The sequence below is a fragment of the Gymnoscopelus microlampas genome (genome assembly GCF_963454915.1).
Source record: "Gymnoscopelus microlampas genome assembly, chromosome: 20".
In the NCBI taxonomy this organism is placed as follows: domain Eukaryota; kingdom Metazoa; phylum Chordata; class Actinopteri; order Myctophiformes; family Myctophidae; genus Gymnoscopelus; species Gymnoscopelus microlampas.
The window spans coordinates 22,151,520-22,173,543 of record NC_139957.1 but is presented as its reverse complement, the minus strand read 5'-3'; the positions used below and the strand labels follow the sequence as shown (position 1 = coordinate 22,173,543).

The 22,024-nt window shown below is 41.2% G+C and overlaps 1 protein-coding gene across 2 annotated transcripts; it reads left to right on the top strand.

The window, feature by feature from the left end:
* Positions 1 to 39: 39 nt before the first annotated feature.
* hltf (helicase-like transcription factor) lies at positions 40 to 21,977 on the top strand. 2 transcript variants are annotated; one of them, XM_084043955.1, is made up of 26 exons: positions 95 to 158; positions 516 to 601; positions 1,690 to 1,892; positions 2,292 to 2,458; positions 2,593 to 2,735; positions 2,959 to 3,041; positions 4,446 to 4,517; positions 5,109 to 5,300; positions 5,876 to 5,950; positions 6,104 to 6,146; positions 6,595 to 6,655; positions 7,024 to 7,097; positions 7,207 to 7,248; positions 7,749 to 7,859; positions 7,965 to 8,056; positions 9,050 to 9,193; positions 10,517 to 10,649; positions 11,731 to 11,866; positions 13,271 to 13,450; positions 13,622 to 13,737; positions 14,253 to 14,434; positions 14,957 to 15,079; positions 16,098 to 16,210; positions 18,288 to 18,468; positions 19,146 to 19,226; positions 21,365 to 21,977. In XM_084043955.1, the coding sequence occupies exons 3-26, from the start codon at positions 1,695 to 1,697 to the stop codon at positions 21,506 to 21,508; spliced, it is 2,886 nt and encodes a 961-aa protein (XP_083900081.1). In that variant the 5' UTR covers positions 95 to 158; positions 516 to 601; positions 1,690 to 1,694; the 3' UTR covers positions 21,509 to 21,977. The 2 variants fall into 2 exon arrangements, with proteins under 2 accessions (XP_083900080.1, XP_083900081.1); XM_084043954.1 differs by lacking the exon at positions 516 to 601 and having other exon boundaries at positions 40 to 158.
* Positions 21,978 to 22,024: the final 47 nt, after the last annotated feature.

Here is a 22,024-nt window from a genome sequence, read left to right as displayed (position 1 = left end):
CATTGGTCAGAACTCAGCTGGGAGGAGAAGGCATAGAAGGCGGGTAATCTTGGCTATTAGCAAAACAGCTAACTCTCCTCTGACTGGAAGTGGCAGTGGTACTGGAGTTTGTAGAGCAGCTGACTGAGTCAAGTCAACCATAGCTCGCTACTAAGACCGTAAGTGAGCCTATTCACTTATTTACAAAAATAAATATTGTGCAATGAGGGGTGCACGAGATTAAATCACGTGGGAAATCGCATTCTGATAGAAACAAAATTACTGCCCAAATAAAGGAGTACATAACGTTTACGTTAACACATACCCGTTTTCTGCTGGAATAAATGCTATTTTTGTATTTTTATAATCGTATTACTAAAACAATTACGCCACCCATGTGAACGAAATAGTAATTGCATCACATAGCAACGGGCAATGGTCATTTATATTGACCAGATCTGTAGAGAGCGCAGGGCAGTGGAGTAAGTATAAATAATTTCCGTCTGGCGGACACATTTTATTTTCTGCCCAAAAAGTGTATTGTACAGAGAAGGTGGGGTGCTGAGAGGCTATCCCACCCTGGAGAATAGACTTTCAACAACACCAAACAACCTTTGTTTCGGTGAGTAGCGAAGTAGTTTTGTTTTTATTCTCTACTGTAGAATGAGACCTCGCACGCCAGTGGAATGTTCGGTCTATGAGCAGAGCAGCGTTACGCTCTGGACCAGGCTAGGTCGTGGTTTACTACAATCAGTGGTGGAAAGTGCAACGGAGTATTTCTACATACCGTATTGATACTTTTACTTACTTCAGTTAAAACAATTAAGTACTTTATCCACCACTGATAACAATAGGGGGTAAGTGGTTGACTTAAATTTACTGCAGCTGTGTAACAAGTTCACACCAGGATAATGTCGCTTGCCTCAAATAACTGATATACAAACAAGCTAACGGTTTTACATAATAATAATAATACATTTTATTTTTATTGCACTTTACATTTGAAACAAACCTCAAAGTGCTACAGTACATAATAGAGACAGTTCAGTTCCTTTGGGTAAGTTGTACACGACGAAGCATAAGTCAGGTATGGACTGCTGACTACTATATGTTGAAATGGTATGGAGAGTACAGACAATGAATTAATACAATACAGTGGTGCAATACTTTGGCAGAATGGAATTGAACATAATATAGGTTAGTAATTTGAAAAGAGGCAAAACATTTTGCCTAAAAGCACGTAGTTGGCTATGGTTATCTGACTGTAATAACACAAGTTTGAGACTGAGAGCTTATTTCTTAGTTATTATTAGTGGTACTAGTTTACTGTGTTTTTACAGTTTTCATAGGTTACTGCTCTGCTGCAATATACCCTTTTCACAGCAAACATTTTGATGGACAAGGAAGCTGTTTGTTAAAATTGTGATTCAGTGTTTTAAGCTACAGTACCCCCCCCCCCCCACACACACACACACACACACACACACACACACACACACACACACACACACACACACACACACACACACACACAATAAATAAATGAGCAATTAGCCTAACCCAAAACTGTATCTTTGATTCTTTGATAATTAACACTTAACAGTTTACTTGGTTTCATACCAGTTCACCGATGACGTTTACTGCACAGCTCTGATTGCTGTTTTTTTCCTTCCTTTCTGTCTTTGTCTCCGTTTTTTTTGTGTGTGCCAGACATAATGACTTCTCGCAGATGGCAGTTTGACAGGGACAGTTTATATAATGTGGACATCTACACCGACCGGCATGCGGCTACAGAGACCCTCTCCCAGGCTATAACTGCTGCACTGTCTGAGGAGGAGCCAGATGCAGATGGCAGTGTACAGTTTGGTCAGATGCAGGGCACCGTGGTTGGCATCAGATATTATACTGGAGTGGTGAGTACTGAGTGAACATTTTGGCAGTGCTCAGGTCAACCAGTCGATAGACTGGTTAATTTAACCAGTCGATAGACCAGTCGATAGATTGGTTGACAGTCGATAGACTGGTTGACTGGTTGATACATAACACAATGAAGTTTCTTTTTACAACAGTCAGTCCTTTGGTTAATTGGAGCGGTGCTGAGACCAGTATACTTTGGTTGCATCCAGTACAAGGGTTATAATTTTACTCCAGCGTAACAGATACAAATCATGTCACCAATCAGTTGAACTCCAAAACGGTGGTTCCACAATAGCTGACTGTAGCCCACTCTGCTGTAAACCTTCCCCAGTTCATTCAGCTTCCCTTTCAAACCTCTGCATTCAAAGTTTGTTCTTCGTGTCTCACTCTGACAGGTGAACCCAGGGGAAATGGTCGCTCTTGTACGAGAACCCCGGAATCCATATGACCGTAATGCTGTGATGGTGGCTAACATGTTCGGCAGCCAGGTGGGACATATCAAGCGAGAGCTGGCAGCAGCCATGGCTCACGTCATGGACAACAACTTGGCAAAAATAGAGGGGTAAGTCAGTTGAGTGTTGTATTAGTCTCTATTTGGGTTTGTTTTTTGGACCCAAACTTTTCTAGTTTTCGTTTTCCTAAGTATATTAGGACATTGTGCTAAAGAGCTGTGAGCGTGTGTGATTGCTCTTTCAGGGTGGTGCACAAGGGAACAAACAACGCTTTCAATATGCCAGTGCTGTTAACTTTCTGGGGGAAAGAAGAGCACAAAGATGTTGTGATTGAACGAATGGCACGGCATGGATTCAGACTAAACCTACCTGGAACTAAACCAACGGGTACACACACACACACACACACACACACACACACACACACACACACACACACACACACACACACACACACACACACATACACACATACATACACACATACACACATACACACATACACACAATCACACAATCACACTTTTACACAGCCTCCCTCAGCAGACCTATCTATTCTTAAAATATGTATTGCAATATCACACATTGCTGTTATTTTGTGTGGTTTTAGGTAAGGGGATAATGACGACGGGTCCCAATGCTCGGGGTCTGCGTGCCCCCCCGCGTGTAATTATCCCACTGTCTGCAGAGGAGGTGAGACAATAACAAAAATATACTGGTGAATAACCCATTCATGATTGTTTGGGTTTCAACTGACTATGGGTTTCAAATGCTATTTTAGGACTAGTCGTGTGTGCTGTGTTAGTGCTGTGCATTCACTGCGAAACACAATAGAGGTTGTGTACTGTACTTTTAAGGTGATGGGTATTTCCACTGGAGGTGCTTGAGCCACAGTTTATAGGCGTGTATATATATGTATTTGTCCTGGAAACAGAGACAAAACTGAGACATTTTATTCAATGCTTGTTTCATTTGATAAAGTTTTTGTTTTATTTTTCAATTCTGATCTAATTTCTTAGCCATGTCAGTGAAGTGTGAAAATGCAAAATGTGAGTTAGTGCAATAAAATCACCCAGCAAACTTCTTTAGCAATCTTTTAATATTATGTACAGTATATTATTTCCAAATGACATATTCATGTACTGTAGCCACCTATGATTGTTTGCCTGGTTCCCTGAAGCTTAGAGTGAACTGCTTTCTGCCTATCATGCAATGGCCTAGGATTGTACAATCAATAGTGGATGTCAGTTTGCTTAAAAATAGACGGTAGATTGAACCGTAATATGATTGTGGCCATATGTGATTGGAGGGTGTCTGAGTTTGGGCCCAGCTTGACTTTTGTGCCTGCCTGAACTCAATGCTTTATTTCTTGCTCCATTTTTCTTTAAGTGCTCTGTCATCTCCTCTTTAGACTTGTGAATGAAAATGTCCTGTGTAAAGAAAAACGGGTTCACATGCCTTATGAAGCAATTAAATCTTTCTCTCCATATCCAAGATGAAAGAGCTCTTGTTCTTTTCTGTTCAAAAAGAGACTGTCTGTCTCCAGATAAAATGTTCTTTTAAACTTTTTAATTAACTCAATGATCCCCAAAAAGATCCCCAAACTCCAACACTCATACAATACTTAAGGAGGGAATTATATTTTTTCTCAGATACGTCTTTTTAAAATTCCGATTATTGCATTTTCACAGTGTTACATCACAAGTTTTTTTTATAACTAGAGTGCATCATTTATTTAATTTCTTTATTTTATTTAATTGCTTCACATTATTATTAAAATGGATGTAATACTAATCCAAGAACATTTTTGAATAAATATAGTTAACCGAAAGCATTAATGAGAATAAATATTCTAAATTTAAAATGATCTCAGGACTTTGTATACAAGTGTAAACAATATGACCTTTAACTCTGCTTGGCCTATTCTTTGAAGTATTTAGCTTGAAGTTGCAGCTTATTTGGTCCTAACATGTGTCCTAACATGTGGGTCAATTGTGTGTTGGTAACAGACTTATAACGTAGCTACTCCACTAGCATGCCTTATTGCATGGACAATGCACTGATGTAATGTACTCTACTTTTTTTTTTTTTTTACAGTTGAAGAATGCCTTTGACAATCTATTTGAAGGTCTGATGGAGAGTAAAGATGGAGAGAAAGAAGCTGCAGAGGTGAGTCTGTTTGTAGTTAACCAGTAGGTCATGACCTGTGTGGTAAGCAGCAGTCAAAACCATAATCCATAATTAATTAGGATTATTTTAAATGGGATTCATATAATAGCTTCAGATTGCCTAACTCTTCCTTACATTATATCTGGTTTTGTACATGTATTGTATATCGTTGCTGTCGGGCAGAAACCTCTTATCTCCACATTTTGACCTTTTGTGTTTTTCGTAAATAAATGCTGATACTCAACTACAGTGTCACACAAAAGTATCAAAACTTTTGCTATTTTTGAATTTGAAACCTGCACCCTACAGAGACAATATGTAATCAGTGTATATTGTTATCATATTATTATTTATTTTCTTTTTCTTCTTTATTGCTTTAACACAATTATTACGTTAGAATGTTGGCACACTTTGCACTTGTACTTGCATAAGTTAGGGACGAATAAAACCTTCTTGATTCATGCCTGTTTATAATTTTTCAGGCTCTCTATGCCTGACTGTCTGTCTCTGACTGTCTGTCTCTGTCTCTCCACCTTTCTGTCTTTCTGCTTGTCGGTCACTTTCATTTCCTACCCTGCTATCTATCTGTAGTCGGTGTGCACTCCTTTGTTGGCCCACCAGAAGCAGGCGTTGTCCTGGATGTGCGCATGTGAGAACAACACTGGTCTGCCACCCTTCTGGTCCATGAAAGGAGAGTTCTACTACAACAGCATCACATGCTTCAATACCAGAGAAAGGCCCCAGAGGGTCCGCGGGGGTATACTGGCTGATGACATGGGACTGGTATGACAAACCAACATATGCACAAAAGCATAGCTTATACTGTAGATATACATCCAAACAGTTGAACATGTTGTACAACTGCCACCAAGATGCTCTGATTGTACATTTTAATAACTAGACCAATGCCCGCTGGAAACGATGCCCGTTGGGAGGGCGTCTGTTTAAGCAATTCCTGTTGAACCCCTTGACAGAGTACTTAATGCAGGACCCATTATCATAGTACTTGGAGGCCAGTCTAAGACAGACAGACAGATACAGAGATCTCCATATATGGGCATGAAAGGGACAGATAGATACAGAGACACCTGGATTATTGGTTCTGAATAAGTACTGATCCAACCGACTTCTCAATCCACACAACACACTCTTTGTGATACACACGGCAAGTTTAAAGTCAATTGGTCAGACAGTTCTTGAGTTATGTGTGAGACCGAGACACACAAACACACACACACCTTGCATTTCTAGATCATTGCTGAATCTTTAACTTTAACATTTGAGATAAATTACTGGACATCCACCATTTAATCAGACACATCCTCAAACCGACTAATCTGACAACTTTTGTGTTTTAGGGTAAAACTCTGACAACCATTGCTCTGATCCTCACTAACTTCCACAAGGGAAAGCCCCTGCCTCTAGAGAAGTGTGTAAGTATGGATGATGATAAATGCGTTTGAAGAAGTATTGTACATGGCTGTGTTGATATCATCAGGATTCATGGGACTAGTGGTAAGCTATGCAAGAACATTATTGATTTTAATTGAATGTTTGGACTCTGTGGGTTTGTTTTTTCAATATAGGAGGCACAATCTGCCAGTCCACAGAAGGTGCACAAACCAGATGGTAGGCAACATTAAAGGACCATACTGTCATCAATGCATGCAATTGTCTATTCACATCTTTGGCCAAATTATCATACATAAACAACATAGACCATTTACTGTTATGGCTTTATTTTTTTACTTTTTGTTTACAAATTTTCAAGGTTTGAAAGTTGATTTATTTTCCTATTGTATTTCTACTAATTCCAATGGTTTCCTCGAAAACCAAAATCACTATGATATGATTTGGAAAATAGTCACTAGCAATTAGTATCCACTAAACAATAAACATGCCACAGCACCAGTGTGGTGCTTTAAAGATTTGATTCGTAATGAATTGAATAAATGATCGTGTGTGAGTAAGCAATCACGTATAGTACTATTTTTTTCTGCCAGTTTGTCTGTGTTTGTGTACATGTGTTCTGTATAGAAGCAATAACAGATGTGGTTATTTATGTTTTCTGTTGCAGGAGGCAGTGATCAACAGGACAACGCTGAAGTGAAAGATGCAGCAGCAGTCAGTTCAGACCAGTAAGTACTGCATGTATTTTCTAATATGGTAGGAAGATTATTCATTGGGTGTTGCCTATTTTATTTTTTAAATTATTTTTTATTATAGGGGTTGAATTGAACCCAGCCATAGCGTTTCTTGTGGTCACCGTTGTTTCAGCTACTCCAATGTATTGTACTTGGCAGCATTTTTCCTGGCTCAGAATGGGCCTTTGGGGGGTGATTATGTATGGCAGTAAAGCATGATGTGTCTGTGTCGTGACTATGTGAAACAGTAAAGGCAATGTGTCTGTGTTACCTTATTTTACAGTAATCTGCATTTTCCTGTTATGTCTGATCAAAACATGTCTATTTATGCTTAAGTAAATGAAAACCAATGTGTGTGTCAGTGCCAGTTCCCAGGATGATGTGGTGTTCGTCGATTCATCAGAGGTAGTTGAAGAATCCGCCAAGCCACAGAAAAGTAAGGATTAATGTTACCAATGATCACTATCTGACATTCAAAAGTTTGTGTTCATGCTCCATGAATGTTTCTTACATCTGAATACTTAACCTGTCCTTTCCTGTTATAGAAAAGAACAAGGGTAAAGCCACCAAGCCAAAGGCCAGGAAAGGTAAAGAAATATAACTCATCAAAGGAACAATCCACACTCCCAGCTTTTAATGTGTCGCAGCCGTCATTGAAATGACACAGGGCCCCATGACATTTCAATGACTGCTGCAGCACATTAAAAGCTATGAAAAGTATTCTGTGACTGCAGATTGTTTATTTGATGAGCTGTTTGTTGTCTGAACATGTGTTTGATCCAAGTACTGTCGGTCTATTATGCCAAGCTTTGGACAGTAGAAGACTGCCTGTGCACATTCATGCTTCCAAGAGGCAGAAACCTATTGATTTAGGTGACCCCACAGCCATTGTTGTAGCCCCAACATCAGGCCAGACTTCAATCTGCAGAGATTTGTATTGTGTGATAGCAGTTTTGCTGCAGTGGTCCTTATCTATGTTGATTTAATTTAGCTTTGCTACATTTAAAGTTGTAGACTGACAGAATATGACCACCTTCTACCTGATTTCCATTGTCTTACTGATAAACACTGCACGTCTGCCTTGCAGAGGCTCCAGCATTGCACGAGGATGTAGAATTTATGCGAGTGCTGAGTGGATCAACATCAGATGGACGCTCAAAGACCAAGACGGCTGCGAAGAGGCCCACTCCAAATTCTGGTGGGTTCTGACACTCTTCGTACCATTCTGTCAGTTTATTTGCTTTTTGTTTCAAAATGAAAAAGAGTACTATTAATGATGAACATCTTTGTGTGTGTACTGTAGGTGTGGAATCTTCCATCACTGACACTGAAGAGGACCTGTCAGCCCGAGCCACTCTCATCATCTGCCCTCTGTCTGTGCTTAGTAACTGGCTGGTATGTGTGCTTGCACACACTAGTGTGTACTCAGCCAGGGATGGGCAAAGTTGACTGGTCATATACAACAACAATGATAGTGTCATGTTCAATTGGATATACTTTCCAATGAGACAATGACGATATGCCCATATACAATGAATTATAAGTGCTTCTGAAAACTTGCTTCCATAGTGAATAGTGAATACTGTGTATACTGTATAATCTATCCTGTCTATGGAATAGATTTTAATATCCCACTTCCTTTAAAAATTTCACATCAGTATTGAGTATTCATTAAAACAGCCTTTGGTCTATTTTCCTAGTATACAGTATGCTGTTTTCAGACCAGATGCTGAAACTCTGGCAAGCATCCACGGGGCCGGTGTGTTCACGCTTTGTGTCCAATGTGTTTTGTCACATGAAAAAAAGCTGTTGATGAATGATGTGTCCGAACATCAACACAGGAAGATATTTATTTTTGTTTGTCAATATACTTAGAATAATTGAAATAATAAATAGTTTGGAAGCAGATGTACCCTTATGGGTATGTAACTCAGAGAGTGTACATATGGTACCAAATTCATTTGTACATTCTGTTTGATACAAAATTGTATAAAATGGGAGTCCGTGGCCTGATGCCTATCAGACTTGGAAGTCCTTGAAAATAAAAAGGTTAAGAATTAGGGATGTCCGATATTATCGGCCTCCCGATATTATCGGCCGATATTAGCATAAAAATTGATATCGGGAAAATATCGGTATCGTTTTTTTTTTTTGCTTTATAAATAAGTTACAGGAGTTCTTACTGTATATGGTGTGTGTGATATGAAATTTGAGCTTACCCTAATCACAATAATCCCCGCATATATCGGTATCGGTTGACATCGGTATCGGTAATTAAGAGTTGGACAATATCGGTATATCGGTTATCGGTAAAAAAGCCAATATCGGACAACCCTATTAAGAATCATTACACTAGGTCTTTTAATCCCCTTCCCTCTGTGTGCTCAGGACCAATTTGAGCAGCATGTTGCTCCTGACGTGAAGCTCAACGTGTATATGTATTACGGGTCGGACCGCAACAGAAACAAAACGTTTCTGTCCTCTCAGGACATCGTGCTGACCACCTACAACGTCCTCTCTGCTGACTTCGGGGTGAGTGGAAGCCAGGTCACATGTATGTAGGAACATTATGGGAAATGTATACTTTGGTCACATGATCCTTTTGACACTAATGACACTGGCTAATTGGACTCTGAGCTAGGTGTAACTACAGACCTGTTACTCATTGAGGTGCACACAGCATAAATTAGCCACCCCCACACACACGTTATTTTTATTAATTATTTTGTAATTTGACAATATCTCACATTTTGGCTGTAATAATGTCCAAATAGAGAACTAACTCACCTTAAGAATGCTTTTATCCATGTTGATAGCAAATGACAGGCAGCTGTTTCACATGCTTTAAACCAAGGTTCCCCAATTACTTTTCCCCAAGGGCCAAATTGTGTCTCGGGTACCAAGCCGAGGGCCAGGGGCATTGTGCCCGCGCGCGAAGTGCGCGGGCGCCGAAATCTTTTACATTTTTTAGTTTTTTATTCGTATATTTTCTCTAATCGAGCCAATTTGACACTGTTATTTTAGGCCTGGGATTCTTAAATCCTGTGTTGAGGGTCACACAAGGAAAAAATGCACTCTGGAAACAAAATAAGTCTGCTTGAAAAGTAGCAGCCAGTTGTACATACTGAAAATCGCACAGTTGCCTCTCGCGGGCCGCAAATAGCCCGCGGGCCGCCTATTGGGGAACCCTGCTTTAAACAATGCCTTGTTTCGCTCTCTGTATCTAAGAAGAGACCTTGAACTCCCGTTCTATGAAATAACTCTTGTTTGCCTCTGATGGAAAAGGAGTATAACTCCCTTTCCATCAGATAAAACAGATAAAATGTTCTTTTTAAACTTTTTAATGAACTAAATGTCCTCTAAATGCAACATTGAAGGATGTGGCCTGCACATAATGATTACACAAGCCTTTCCATCTACACCTCTAACAATTTTATTACACTCGTAGTTATATCAGTATGCAGTTACACACCACACAAATCTTTATTTACCTTTTATAGCAATATCGTCGTTAATGTTATAAGATGGACTGTCACAAGTTCCAGTTCTTAAATTAGCCATTGATTATGTTCTGGCCCACCATCTAATGGCTACAGTATTAGATATTGGCCATTCTAATTGGCCCGAGGCCCAGCTTACTTGCCGACCCCTGCTGTACATGATTTTTGTCATCTGTTCAACTGATTTGAACTGACAATTATATTGACACTTTTTTTCTGATGAGATTATTTGTAATTTTTGTTGATTTTAGATCAGTGATAAGGACAGAAGGACTACCACCCTATGTCCCTTCCATTAACCAGTATTATTATATATGTTTTTCAACTGATTTTATTATGTCATTACATCTTTCAGAATAACAGTCCCCTCCATGGGATCAATTGGCTGAGGGTGGTGTTGGATGAGGGACATGTGATACGGAACCCCAATGCACAGATGAGCAAGGCTGTACTTGCGCTGAAAGCACATCGCCGCTGGATACTCTCTGGTACAATTAGACACACACACACACACACACACACACACACACACACACACACACTTAACATTGCCCCCTGAATGCATATGTACAGTACATATCTATATAAACAGGTCTTCACTAATGCAACACACACATTTTAGCCAGGTGTATAATTAATTTTGATGAATACGCACACAGTATCATACGTCAGAGTGCCGGTCAGGTCTAAGCCCATCAAAGGAAAGTGTCAAAGTTAGTAAATATGGTAATAAATACCCAACCACTGTCCTACATGAAATGAGAACAAACCTCACCCATCCATCATGAATTCCCGCAATGATACAATAATACATTTGTCAAACCAGGTTTTATGAGCAATAAGCACATAACACAATAACAACTGCAAAATGCAAACGCTTATAGTCTGTGCCTGTGTAACACCCTGAACAAGATACAAATGACAGCAGTGTTCGTATTTTTACCGGTACTCACTGGATCTGGTCAGTTTGTCTGTCAGCTGTCCAGCAAGATAAGCCCCGAAGGACAAATCCCTGGGCGGACAAACAGTTCCTTCTTCTTGATCGCTTCCCATGACCTGCTGGGAACACTGGGTTGTAACAGGGAGTGTGTAGAAACAGGCCATTTTATGAACAGGTGTGTGTCAGTCAGAATGTACCATATTCATTCAGTGTAAACCACACAGTACTAGTGTTAAAGTTGCAATCCAGATATTATTTTAATGAATAAAAGGTTATTTTAACAAGTCTGTATGGTAGAGTATGCTAATACAATATAACTAGCACATCTGCAGTAGTTGGACTTGGATGTGGTCTCCCTGCCTTAATGATGAGAGATTTAGACACTGGTGTTGGGTAGGGCCACCTACTGGTTGACAAATTGTACTGCTCCAAGCTCTTAAGCGGAATATCTCCCCTGGCCAAGCTAGGATTCCATCTTGTTAGGTAGGTATTTGGTCTCACTCAGGAGATCCGGGTTCAAATCCCTGGTAGGACATCAAACCTACTGATTGCAGCTTTAACACCGACCATTTTACTCTGCATATACACAATAGCATTTTAAACATAGCTGTATGTGTCCATCCGTCTAGGAACGCCCATCCAGAACAGTGTGAAAGACCTGTGGATGCTGCTGGCTTTCCTATGTCTGAAGCCCTTTGATGTGAAGGAGTGGTGGGATAGGGTCATCCAGAGACCTGTCGCACAGGGAAACAGGGATGGCCTCAAGTGAGTGGATGTCACTACATTACATTACATTACATAACAGTTACATGTTACTTCATGACTTTGTTGATATCCCACTCTGTTCTCTGTGTGAACATCTGGATCTTAACCCATTAAAGGAGTAGTTCACCCAAAAAATGACCTATTGTCTATCAATTACACACCCCATGAGGCCTTCAATTCATGGAGATTCTTTAGTTTTTGTCGCATTCCTAAGCCAAAAATGTGACCTCAAAGAGTCTCCTATTGATCAATGACCCGGTCATCAAATTATTCGCTCAGGAATGCGACATTTCCATGAATTCAAGGCTAAGGCGTGTGTAATTGATAGAAAATATGTATTTTTTGGGGTGAACTACTCCTTTAAAACCGGGAAAGCATCTGTGTCATTTTAGCTATTCAAAAATCTAATCTAATCTACAAGCTCATAGTGCGGCACGAAGTGACGTGCCATAGCACGTATGAGCTTGTATATCTGCTATTTTTAGAAAAATCGTGAAAATTTGTGCAAATGTTTGAATATATACAAAAAATATATATACATTGTTTCCCTGGAACAATATATTTTGAGATGCGGGTCCGCATCCAAACACTTATAATTTTGGGGGACCTTGACATGAAAAGTTTGAGACCCACTGATCTAGCAACATATGTTTTTTTGGATTTAGAAGACATTTGTAGATTCGGCCTCAGGTTTCAATGGGTTAAGGAAGGAATCACGGGAGTGAAGGTTCCAGGCAGGATGTGCCTTTTGTCTTTATTTTACCAATCCAACTTTGGTATCTTGTTGACGTTGATCCTTGTTGACGTTGATCCCGGCAGGGACATATAACAGTGACCAAAATATTACTGGGATATAAAGTATTACCAGGAAATAGCAATCTAAATCGTCAGAAGATGATTTTGAGTTTGCAATGATCTCCTATCATATTACCGCCAATTATGTTATGCTACTAAATGTGCATTTATTAGTGCAAATATATTAAATTAATTTGAATATATGACTAGATAGACAGCACTTTATTGATCTCACCCCACTACAGTATGTAGAGTAAAGAACATACTAAGGGGAAAAACATAACTCAACAACTTTCACTTTACTGAGATTTGGAAGGAGCTTCCACAGAAGCCTAGATCTGCTGTCTCTATGTTTGCATTGCATTATGATGCAATGAGTTATACGGTACTGATATGAATATAATTTTAAATACTTTTTAATGACCCAACCCTACCACAATACGCATAAATAAATAAATAATACATATACTAACAGACATTTTGACAATAAGGCACTGTGGTGCAATGAAACAGTGCAAGAAAAGATCACCACAGTCGGATGATACTGAAAATTAGATGATGATGCCGAGACATCTTATTAATGCCTTTTAACCTGGATGCTCTCTGCAGGAACCTCCAGACCCTGGTGAAGTGCATCACCCTGAGGAGAACCAAGTCCAGCACGGTGAATGGGCACCCCCTGGTGTCTCTGCCTGAAAAGACGGTGTGTGTGGAGCAGGTTGAAATGACCCCTCAGGAGAGAAACGAGTATGAGACGGCACGCAATGAGGGAAAGACCACCCTTAACAGGTACGTGTACGGGTGTGTTGAATGCGTGTCAACTTTGCAAAAATAGTTATTTTCTACAGAGTAGGTTAATGTTGTATCAGGTATACCATTTCACTAAACACCTTGTTGTTATGAGGTTCTTAAATTAGGAATCTGGAAAACAACTGTGTGTGTGTGTGTGTGTGTGTGTAGATACGTGGCTGAGGGTACCGTGATGAGGAACTATGCTGATGTGCTGGCTATCCTGATGAGGCTTCGACAGCACTGCTGCCACCCTGCTCTGGTGGCCAAAATACTCAAAGACCTGGGTAATGACAGGATATTTTTGTTCATTAGTCCGTTGTTGTTGTTAGTTCCTGGTTTCTTGTGTTGCCGATTACAAAGTTGTAAATGGCACATGCACCTGTCCTGCATACAGATACCACAGATCTCCATAAACTCTTCATAGTCATGCTGCATGGTCTCTGTGGATACCACACGTAACACATCTCCTTTCAAAGCTCCTGTGGTTTCTGTGACATGTTCGCAAAATGGCAGCTGAACATATGTACATCATCCTCATTCTCACAACGTCCCTAGTCTCAGGTTGTCAGACGATCACAGAGTCTCAGTTTGCGTCATCATGCTTACGCAGATTTTGCTCTGGAGCATTGTGGGAGAAGAGCTGCTCTGCCAAAAAACGAACAACAAACAGCGGTGTAACATTGTTGCAATAAATAGTTTATATTTTGATGAGAGTGTCCTGGTGGGAACTGTGAAAATAGAAGTTGCGGTGTACATTACAGTTATTCCGTGTTAACCGTGCATCCCTCCCTCCGTCCAGGTTCGTCTGCCACGCCGTCTGAGCTACGAGAGCGTCTGATACAGAAGCTGAGGTTGGTGCTGGCCAGCGGCTGTGACGAGGAGTGTTCCGTGTGCCTGGAGTCGGTGCATCTGCCCGTCATCACGCACTGCGCCCATGTCTACTGCCGCGCCTGCATCGCCCGGGTCATCAGCGCTGAACAGGTACGTGGGCACGTCGGAGAGAAGGTCGTCATAGACGCTTAAACCAGTGGTTCTCAAACTTTTTCACGTCATGGACCCCCAAGTTAATTCGTAAGCGGCCGCGTACCCCCATCTGAAAATGTTTTGCGCCAGGGCCCCCCAGAGGAGAAGATTTGTGTAAAAAAAAATGTTTTAATACTTTCAAGATTTAAAAAAAAATAGCAGATGTGAAAGATGTGTGTACAAGCTCGCAGCACAGCATGAAGTGACACGCTGTGAGCTTGTATATCTGCTATTTTTGAATAGGCAAACGTATAAAATATGGATAAAGTGGTTTAAATGATTTTGACGCTGTATTTACACATTTTGCTGGGGGCCCCCGGACCCCACTTTGAGAACCATTGGCTTAAACGGTATTCTTGTTTTTGTTTTGTAGGTCACTCCGTGTGCCATGTGGATTTAGTCGAATTGAAAATGCTCTTTTCTGTCAGTAACAATTACCCTCTTTGTTTTCCATTGTCATGCGTGTGCACGTGGGTATAGGACAGGGCACGTTGTCCTCTCTGTCGAAGTGACATTAAGACCAACCAACTGGTGGAGGTTCCACCAGAGGAGTTGGAGGAGAAAGACGAGATGCGATCTGAGAAGTGGAGGACAAGTTCAAAGGTACACACAAAGACACCTCTGTGAGAGCTAGAGCTGTCAGCTTTCTCATAATAAAATCCTATTTTAATTCAAATCTATTAAAATGATCAAAAATCTAAAACAAAATCGCTGAAACAAATAAAGTCGTAATTTTTGAACAACTGGGGGGGTTTGGGGGTAATTTTGCTGATCTACAAGCTCACAATGCGTCGCATTGTAATGTGTCTGGTCCAGTTTACTAAGCCTAGAGGGTTTATATGCAGGGGTGCACATAACTGGTGCACAGGTGCGCATGCGCACCCAAAATAAAAAATGCGCACCACATCAGGCGACGCGAGGCGCTTTTGCGCACCAACAGCTGGGAGAGGAATTTCCAAGCTTTTATTTTTTAGCAAAAATAAAAAATAAAAGCCTGGAGATCGAGGCTAGGAATTTACTTCCTGAAGCCACACTCACACAATCACTCTAAGCACCCGTCGGCCCATGTACAGCCATTAGGCACAGGGGTAGAGATATGACTCGCGTTGCCTCGCATCGCCTCGCATTGCCTCGCTGCATGCACGCAGCCAACAGCGGCTGTTAGAGGCACTCGTCACCGATGATGAACGCACCGTGCCGTGAACGTCCCAATCTGGCGGATAAAATCAGCGCAGCAGCACAGGGCACCAACCTTGGGGGCTTTATCTAACAGCGTGAGAAAAAGAAACGGCGAAAATCGGCGGAATTTAGAAGCAGAGCGTCCTTAAAGAAACGGCGAAAATCGGCGGAATTTAGAAGCAGAGCCCCGTTGACAAAACTGTCCGGTGGGCACCGTGCTGAACCCCCCCCCCCCCCCCCCCCCCCCCGTTGACAAAACTGTCCGGGCTGAACCCCCCCCCCCCCCCCCCCGTTGACAAAACGGGACGGGCGCCATGCGCACCAAGTCACATGTCCAGGTGCTCTTCTGCGTACCAGACCTAAAAAGTTATGTGCACCCCTGTTTATATGTTAATATATCCTTCCTCCTTGTTGTTCATTGTGTGTGTGGGTGTGTGAACAGGTGGACGCTCTGATGGCTAATCTACTCCGTCTGCGGAATGAGGACTGCACCATCAAATGTCTGGTTGTCTCTCAGTTCACACGCTTCCTCAACATACTGGAGACCCCACTTAGGTAACACAGGCACATTTAACCAGGGGTGCGCAAGTGCGCATGCGTCGTCAAAATGCATGCACATCAGACGAAGGGAGGCGCTCTTGCGTACCAACAGCTGGGACCACTGGGACAGGAATTTACTTCCTGAAGCCACACTCACACATTCACGGTGACGCACACGTCCGCCCCATACACACCCATGGGCGGAGGGGGAGGGGACGCATGCTGCACATGTGTGAGTGTGGCCTCGAATCCTGACACAGCCAGTCGCACACAGCAAGCTGCTGGCTGCGTTACATGCACTCGTCACCGATGATGAACGCACCGTGATGTGGTGCAAAATATGCCGTGAACATCCCAATCTGGCGGATAAAAGCAGCGCCTTTTATACAGGGACAAAGAATTAATTTTGATAAGCATGAGAAAAGCAAAGAGCACATGAACATAGTGCAAACAATATTGATAACAGGAGCAGCCAGGATCGGAGTCGCCCTCTTGACGAGGCTTGGAGTTAATGTCGGGAGTGCCTATCATCCACGAGAAGCAGGGTCCCACATCACGCAGACCATTGCACAGACAAGTTATCCATGTATACCTCTTTTATCCATCCTGCGAGACGTGTCGCGTTTAACAACCCGTTAAAACCGGAAAGCATTTGTGTCATTTTAGAAAAACCCACTGCTCATCTGCCAGTAGACTTGGGTGAGGTGCTGGAACCAAAAAGGAAACCAAATGAACCAAATAAAGCTCTGCACACTCAAAACTGTGCGAAATCAGATTTTGTTAAAAAATTATGTATATAATTCAGTATCTTGCTTTGGTCTTGGAAGGTTTATGCATTACACTCCCTGATTTGGCTTAGCATGCTGCTTGGCTAATTCAGGAAGCATCTTAAGTGCGGAGCCATCAGTGCCAAGTATAACTATTGTATATATGGGCAGGCCGTAGATAAGAGGGTAGAGAGGCCGCCTTGGAAACAAGGTCCCCGGTTCGTGTCCCGGCCCTGGTCTATGTGTCGAGTTGTCCCTGAGCAAGACACTTGACCCCTAATTGCTCCCCGAGTGCTGTAATAATAGCTCTCACCGCTCCTAGTAGTTATAGGATGGGTAAATGCAGAGGTCAGATTTCACGTATGTGCAAATTTACAGAGGCAAAAGTGGGGACCAAATTAAAATAAATATAATTATTATATATTTAATTTGTTACAATACATGGTTGATAGGGGTGTCACGATTCACTTACCTCACGATTCGATTCAAAATCGATTCCTAGGGTGCCGATTCGATTAAAATTGCGATTCTGCGATTAATTGATATTCGATTCGATTCTGCGATTTATTGCGATTTTCTAGGGTGCCGATTCGATTAAAATTGCGATTCTGCGATTTATTGCGATTTTCTAGGGTGCCGATTCGATTAAAATTGCGATTCTGCGATTAATTGATATTCGATTCTGCGATTTATTGCGATTTTATAAAAAAAAAAAAAAAAAATTAAAAAAATTAAAAAAACATTTTAAAAAAAAATTAAAAAAATCGATTTTAATATTTTGAATCGATTTTTAAAATCGTGGCATTAAGAATCGCGATTTATTCATGAATCGATTTTTTTTGACAGCCCTAATGGTTGATGTATAATGATGCGAGTGTTCCTGACTGAAGGGAGGACAATCTCCATCAGCTAATCATTTACTTAATTTTTTTGCAGATGATTAGCCTCTGTGAGTAATTTTGCCAATTGCCAATTTTGTGGGATGAAGTTTAGTTCTGCCACTTCCTCTTCCCCAAATTATTGAGACACCATTCTCGCATATCATTCATTTCATAGACATCTTCTGTCAACTCGACTTCAACTCCACCATTCTCGCATCTCAAGTTGTAAACGATGACACATGCAGGAAAGAGGAAGTGCCCATGGCCCCCAGAAATATTGAACAATTCAAGTGTTAGCCAATGGGTTGAAGGGAAGCTGACTGGAAAGTCTTGTGGCATGACTTAAACTTAGACCAGCAAGAGGCATGTTGGATCAGAGGCGAGCACATTAACCACTACACTATGACTGTGTACGTGACTGTACCTCTCTTGTCTCTTTCCCAGGGAGCAAGGCTTCAGCTTTGTTCGTCTGGATGGCAGCATGAGCCAAAAGAAACGCGCCCAGGTCATCCAGGATTTCCAGAACCCCGCCCCCGACAGCCCTGTCATCATGTTGCTGTCTCTCAAAGCCGGAGGGGTGGGGCTTAACTTAACTGCCGCATCTCACGTCTTTCTCATGGATCCAGTGAGTTCTCTGAAGCCGGATAATTAGATGGGCGGCAAATTATATATTGTTTCAAATAAAATTGACAATTCTAGTATTATAAATGTTGAGCTATAGATATCAGTGTTTCCCCTACAATTGTACAGGCTTGTTGTGCCATGAAGGCAACACATCTTTTTTTGTATGTGTGTGTGTGTGATACAAATATAAGATTGCAAGGCTTCGGAAGGGACTTTATCCCCCTGAGTGGAACCTCTCAGGCAACACTTCTTTGACTGGCACAAATCCCAACTCCTTCAGTAGGATAGGCACACCCTGAAGCCAAATGTATACTCGGTTGTAGTATCGGCACACCCTGAAGCCAAATTTATACTCGGTTGTACCGAGTATAAATGTGTGTCACTTGCCACAAAAAAAAACGGATCTACAAGCTAACAATGCATTGCATCACATAACCAAGGTTATTGTCCCAACCCTATAAGTTTGGATAGCTTATTCGTATGCCATACATGGACTATTAGTCATCCTCTTCTTGTAATCGCTTTGTTTTAAATCCTGAACACTGAGCGAACAAACAGGCCTGCTTGCTTGCTTGCTGTATCTGCTAGGGTTTGTTTAGGCTCATACCACTAGACCTGACAAGTGGAACACTGTGCCTTTTTGTTTTAAAAACTGTGTGTGTGTGTGTGGTGTGCTAGGCATGGAATCCTGCAGCTGAGGAACAGTGTATTGACCGCTGCCACCGCCTTGGCCAGAAGAGGAAGGTGGTGGTCACCAAGGTCAGAAACGAGTGGATGATTACAACTTCTGATGTCTGAGCACTGTGGCCTCATGGATTAAAGTTCTCAGGCCCTGTTTAGATGACAACAGCGGTATCGGGGGTTGAAACCGCAAAAAAGTGAAAACCCCTTCCAGAGTGGAAATCTCCCTCTAGAGACCATTGTTGTCTAAACGTGGCCTCAGTCGCCACGACTGATTTCAGTAATTTGGATTCCATAGAAGCCAGTATGTAGGGGCTGTCAAGATTACGAATTTAAGTTGACGATTAATTAACACTCAAATAATTGCGATTAACGATTTAATTGTTTCTGTCGTTGAAAATTAATGGAACATTATGAATAAAAATTACATTTCTGTTTGGCTTTTAGCTTTCGTAAACAAAAGTTGCACAGGGCAGATATGACAAATAACACATATTTAATTACTTTATACTTAAAAATAAACAGTAATAGTGGAAATAGCCGAGCTATAAGCTCAAAACGCATCGCGCTTATAGATCGTCTATTTCCACTATTTTTGCAATTGAAAAAAAATATATGACTATTTAACATGGAATTGATTATGACGATTATGCAGAAATAATTGCGATTAGACGATTATGTAAAAATTGTGACAGGCCTACCAGTATGTCCTACTCCTCCTGTCCAACACTCCCTGCTGACAGGTGCCGCCCCAGCCAGTAGGATTACGTGCAGTGCCAATTATCAACCTCCCCGGCTTCCCTCCCCCGAACACGGGTCAATTGTGTTCGTGTGTAGGCGCTCCACAAAGCCGGATGCACCGCAGTGGATTTGAACCCACGGCCTCCGTGACAAACTAGCAAGATGCTCAGAATCGCTTCCATTAAATCTTAAGTCTGGGATATTTCATGAAAGCAAAGGTTAAAGCCCCAATCTGTGATTTCTTCACCTGTTTGGCAGTATGTAGAAAAGCAGGAACAATATTACTAAAACATAATTTGACATTAATTATTCAGGAAACGGTGCTTGTGGGGGAGGGGGCTCCTTTCACAATGTTTCACAAAGATCTCATATTAGGACTTGGTCATGCAATCATTTTCACTCATGAGATTTTATTTTGCTTTAATCCATGTGGCCTGCAGTGAGTAAGGATAATTCCTTTTAACAGGTCGTTCATGAAAGTCCTTGCGGTCTTGTTTCCAATGAGAACCTGTGAGCAATTAGGGGTTAAGAGTCTTGCTCAGGGACAAATTTCATTTCATCGACACATATGCTGGCCTGGCCTGGAATCGAACCTGGGGCAACCAGGGCCTCTGGCTCCCTAGGCGGTCTCACTAACCACTCAGCTCTCAGTGCACTCAGTGCTCCTTCTAAAAGTCTGGGCCAGAGTTAACTAGGTGGTTGCATTGTATTGATCTAGTTCATTTCCTAATGCCTAATAAGATTTTATAATAAACTTAATTTATTTACTTATATGCCATTTATCAAAACATAATTAAAAAGTGCTTTATAAAGTTGAAGGTAGGGTAAGTGATATTTTTGGGGATTTTTAATTTTTTGTTGAAAAGGTTAAAGTACTATACTGATAGTAATCATTGCTACAGAGCTTTTGTTCGGTCACAGGGGTCTCTCCAGCTCTTAAGTAAAGAGAATACATTTTCAGGTAGGTGACAACATGCCAATTAGGAGAGAGCACTGAAAATGCATCTTCTGTTTAATAAAGAGCTGGAGAAATATGGGAGACTCCTTTTACTGAACAAACACTCTATAGCAATGATTACTATCAGAATATAGACCCATTTGCAAATCACTTACCCTACCTTTAACATCTAAAAAAGAACATGTAATATCAGCAAAGCCCCTGTACATGTACGGTTAAAGTATCATACACAAGAATAATAAGTATACTACTGTGTATGGTTTGAAAATGGAAGGTGAAACACTGAGGCATAAACTACTAAAACTCAAAAATCTAAGTAAAGGTAAAACTCTTGGCTATCCTGGTTACTGAAATGCAAGGAGAAGTTTGAAAGGTTTGTTACTTTTTTGATTAGGTCCAAAGAAAAAAGTTGACACGGTAACCACCTGGTAGTGGTGCTCAAACCATGTGTTTTGTTCCCAGAGTGGAACAGGAGTTGATAAATTGTTAAAAGATTTTCTATTCACTGTGTGTCCAGTTCATTGTGAAGGACTCGGTGGAGGAGAAGATGGTGCAGATCCAGAGGCAGAAGCAGGACCTGGTGGAGAAGGCCTTCGGTAAGAAGAATGCAGAGAAGACGACGTCACGCATTGATGACATCAGAGCCCTGATGGAGTTGTAAATGGCTGCTGCTCACACAGAATCCTGTGTTCATTGAATTCAGAGCGTACAAGTGAATTTTACAGTGAAGGATTTCAACAAATCGAAGTTTAACGTAAAATTATTTTACAGACTGTTCCAAGGGTCTGTCAGTTGGAGATTCAAAAAAGTTACACTGTTTATCTGTTTTGTTTGAAGGTCTGATTTATTTTATACTCTGCTGTTTCCAATCAGCTTTTGTTCCTTGCATGTGCAAGATTTCTTTGCTTTAACATTTTATTTGTGATCTTTAAGTGTTTTTGAATTGTGCAATGCTATACTGAATGGGAGATTTTGATACAGTTAGTTCATTTTGAGGCGTGATCTGGCGGTACAAATGGCCTGTTAGAGACCAGAAGCCTTTTGTTTCGTTGCAACACTGCAGTCCATTTACAAGTGGAAATAAAGTTGTAATCAAAATTAGCGTGTTTGTTTAGTATTACAAGTATGTTGTGTTCTGATGATAAATTAGTGGCTTTGTACAAAAAGTGGATTGGAC

What these genes read in the sequence shown, in the direction of transcription:
- hltf (XM_084043954.1), top strand. Translation starts at nt 1,695, where the DNA reads ATGACTTCTCGCAGATGGCAGTTTGACAGGGACAGTTTATATAATGTG. An exon ending in ACGTCTTTCTCATGGATCCA is followed by an intron (nt 18,469 to 19,145) that starts GTGAGTTCTCTG and finishes GTGGTGTGCTAG; the next exon opens with GCATGGAATCCTGCAGCTGA. An exon ending in GGAAGGTGGTGGTCACCAAG is followed by an intron (nt 19,227 to 21,364) that starts GTCAGAAACGAG and finishes CTGTGTGTCCAG; the next exon opens with TTCATTGTGAAGGACTCGGT.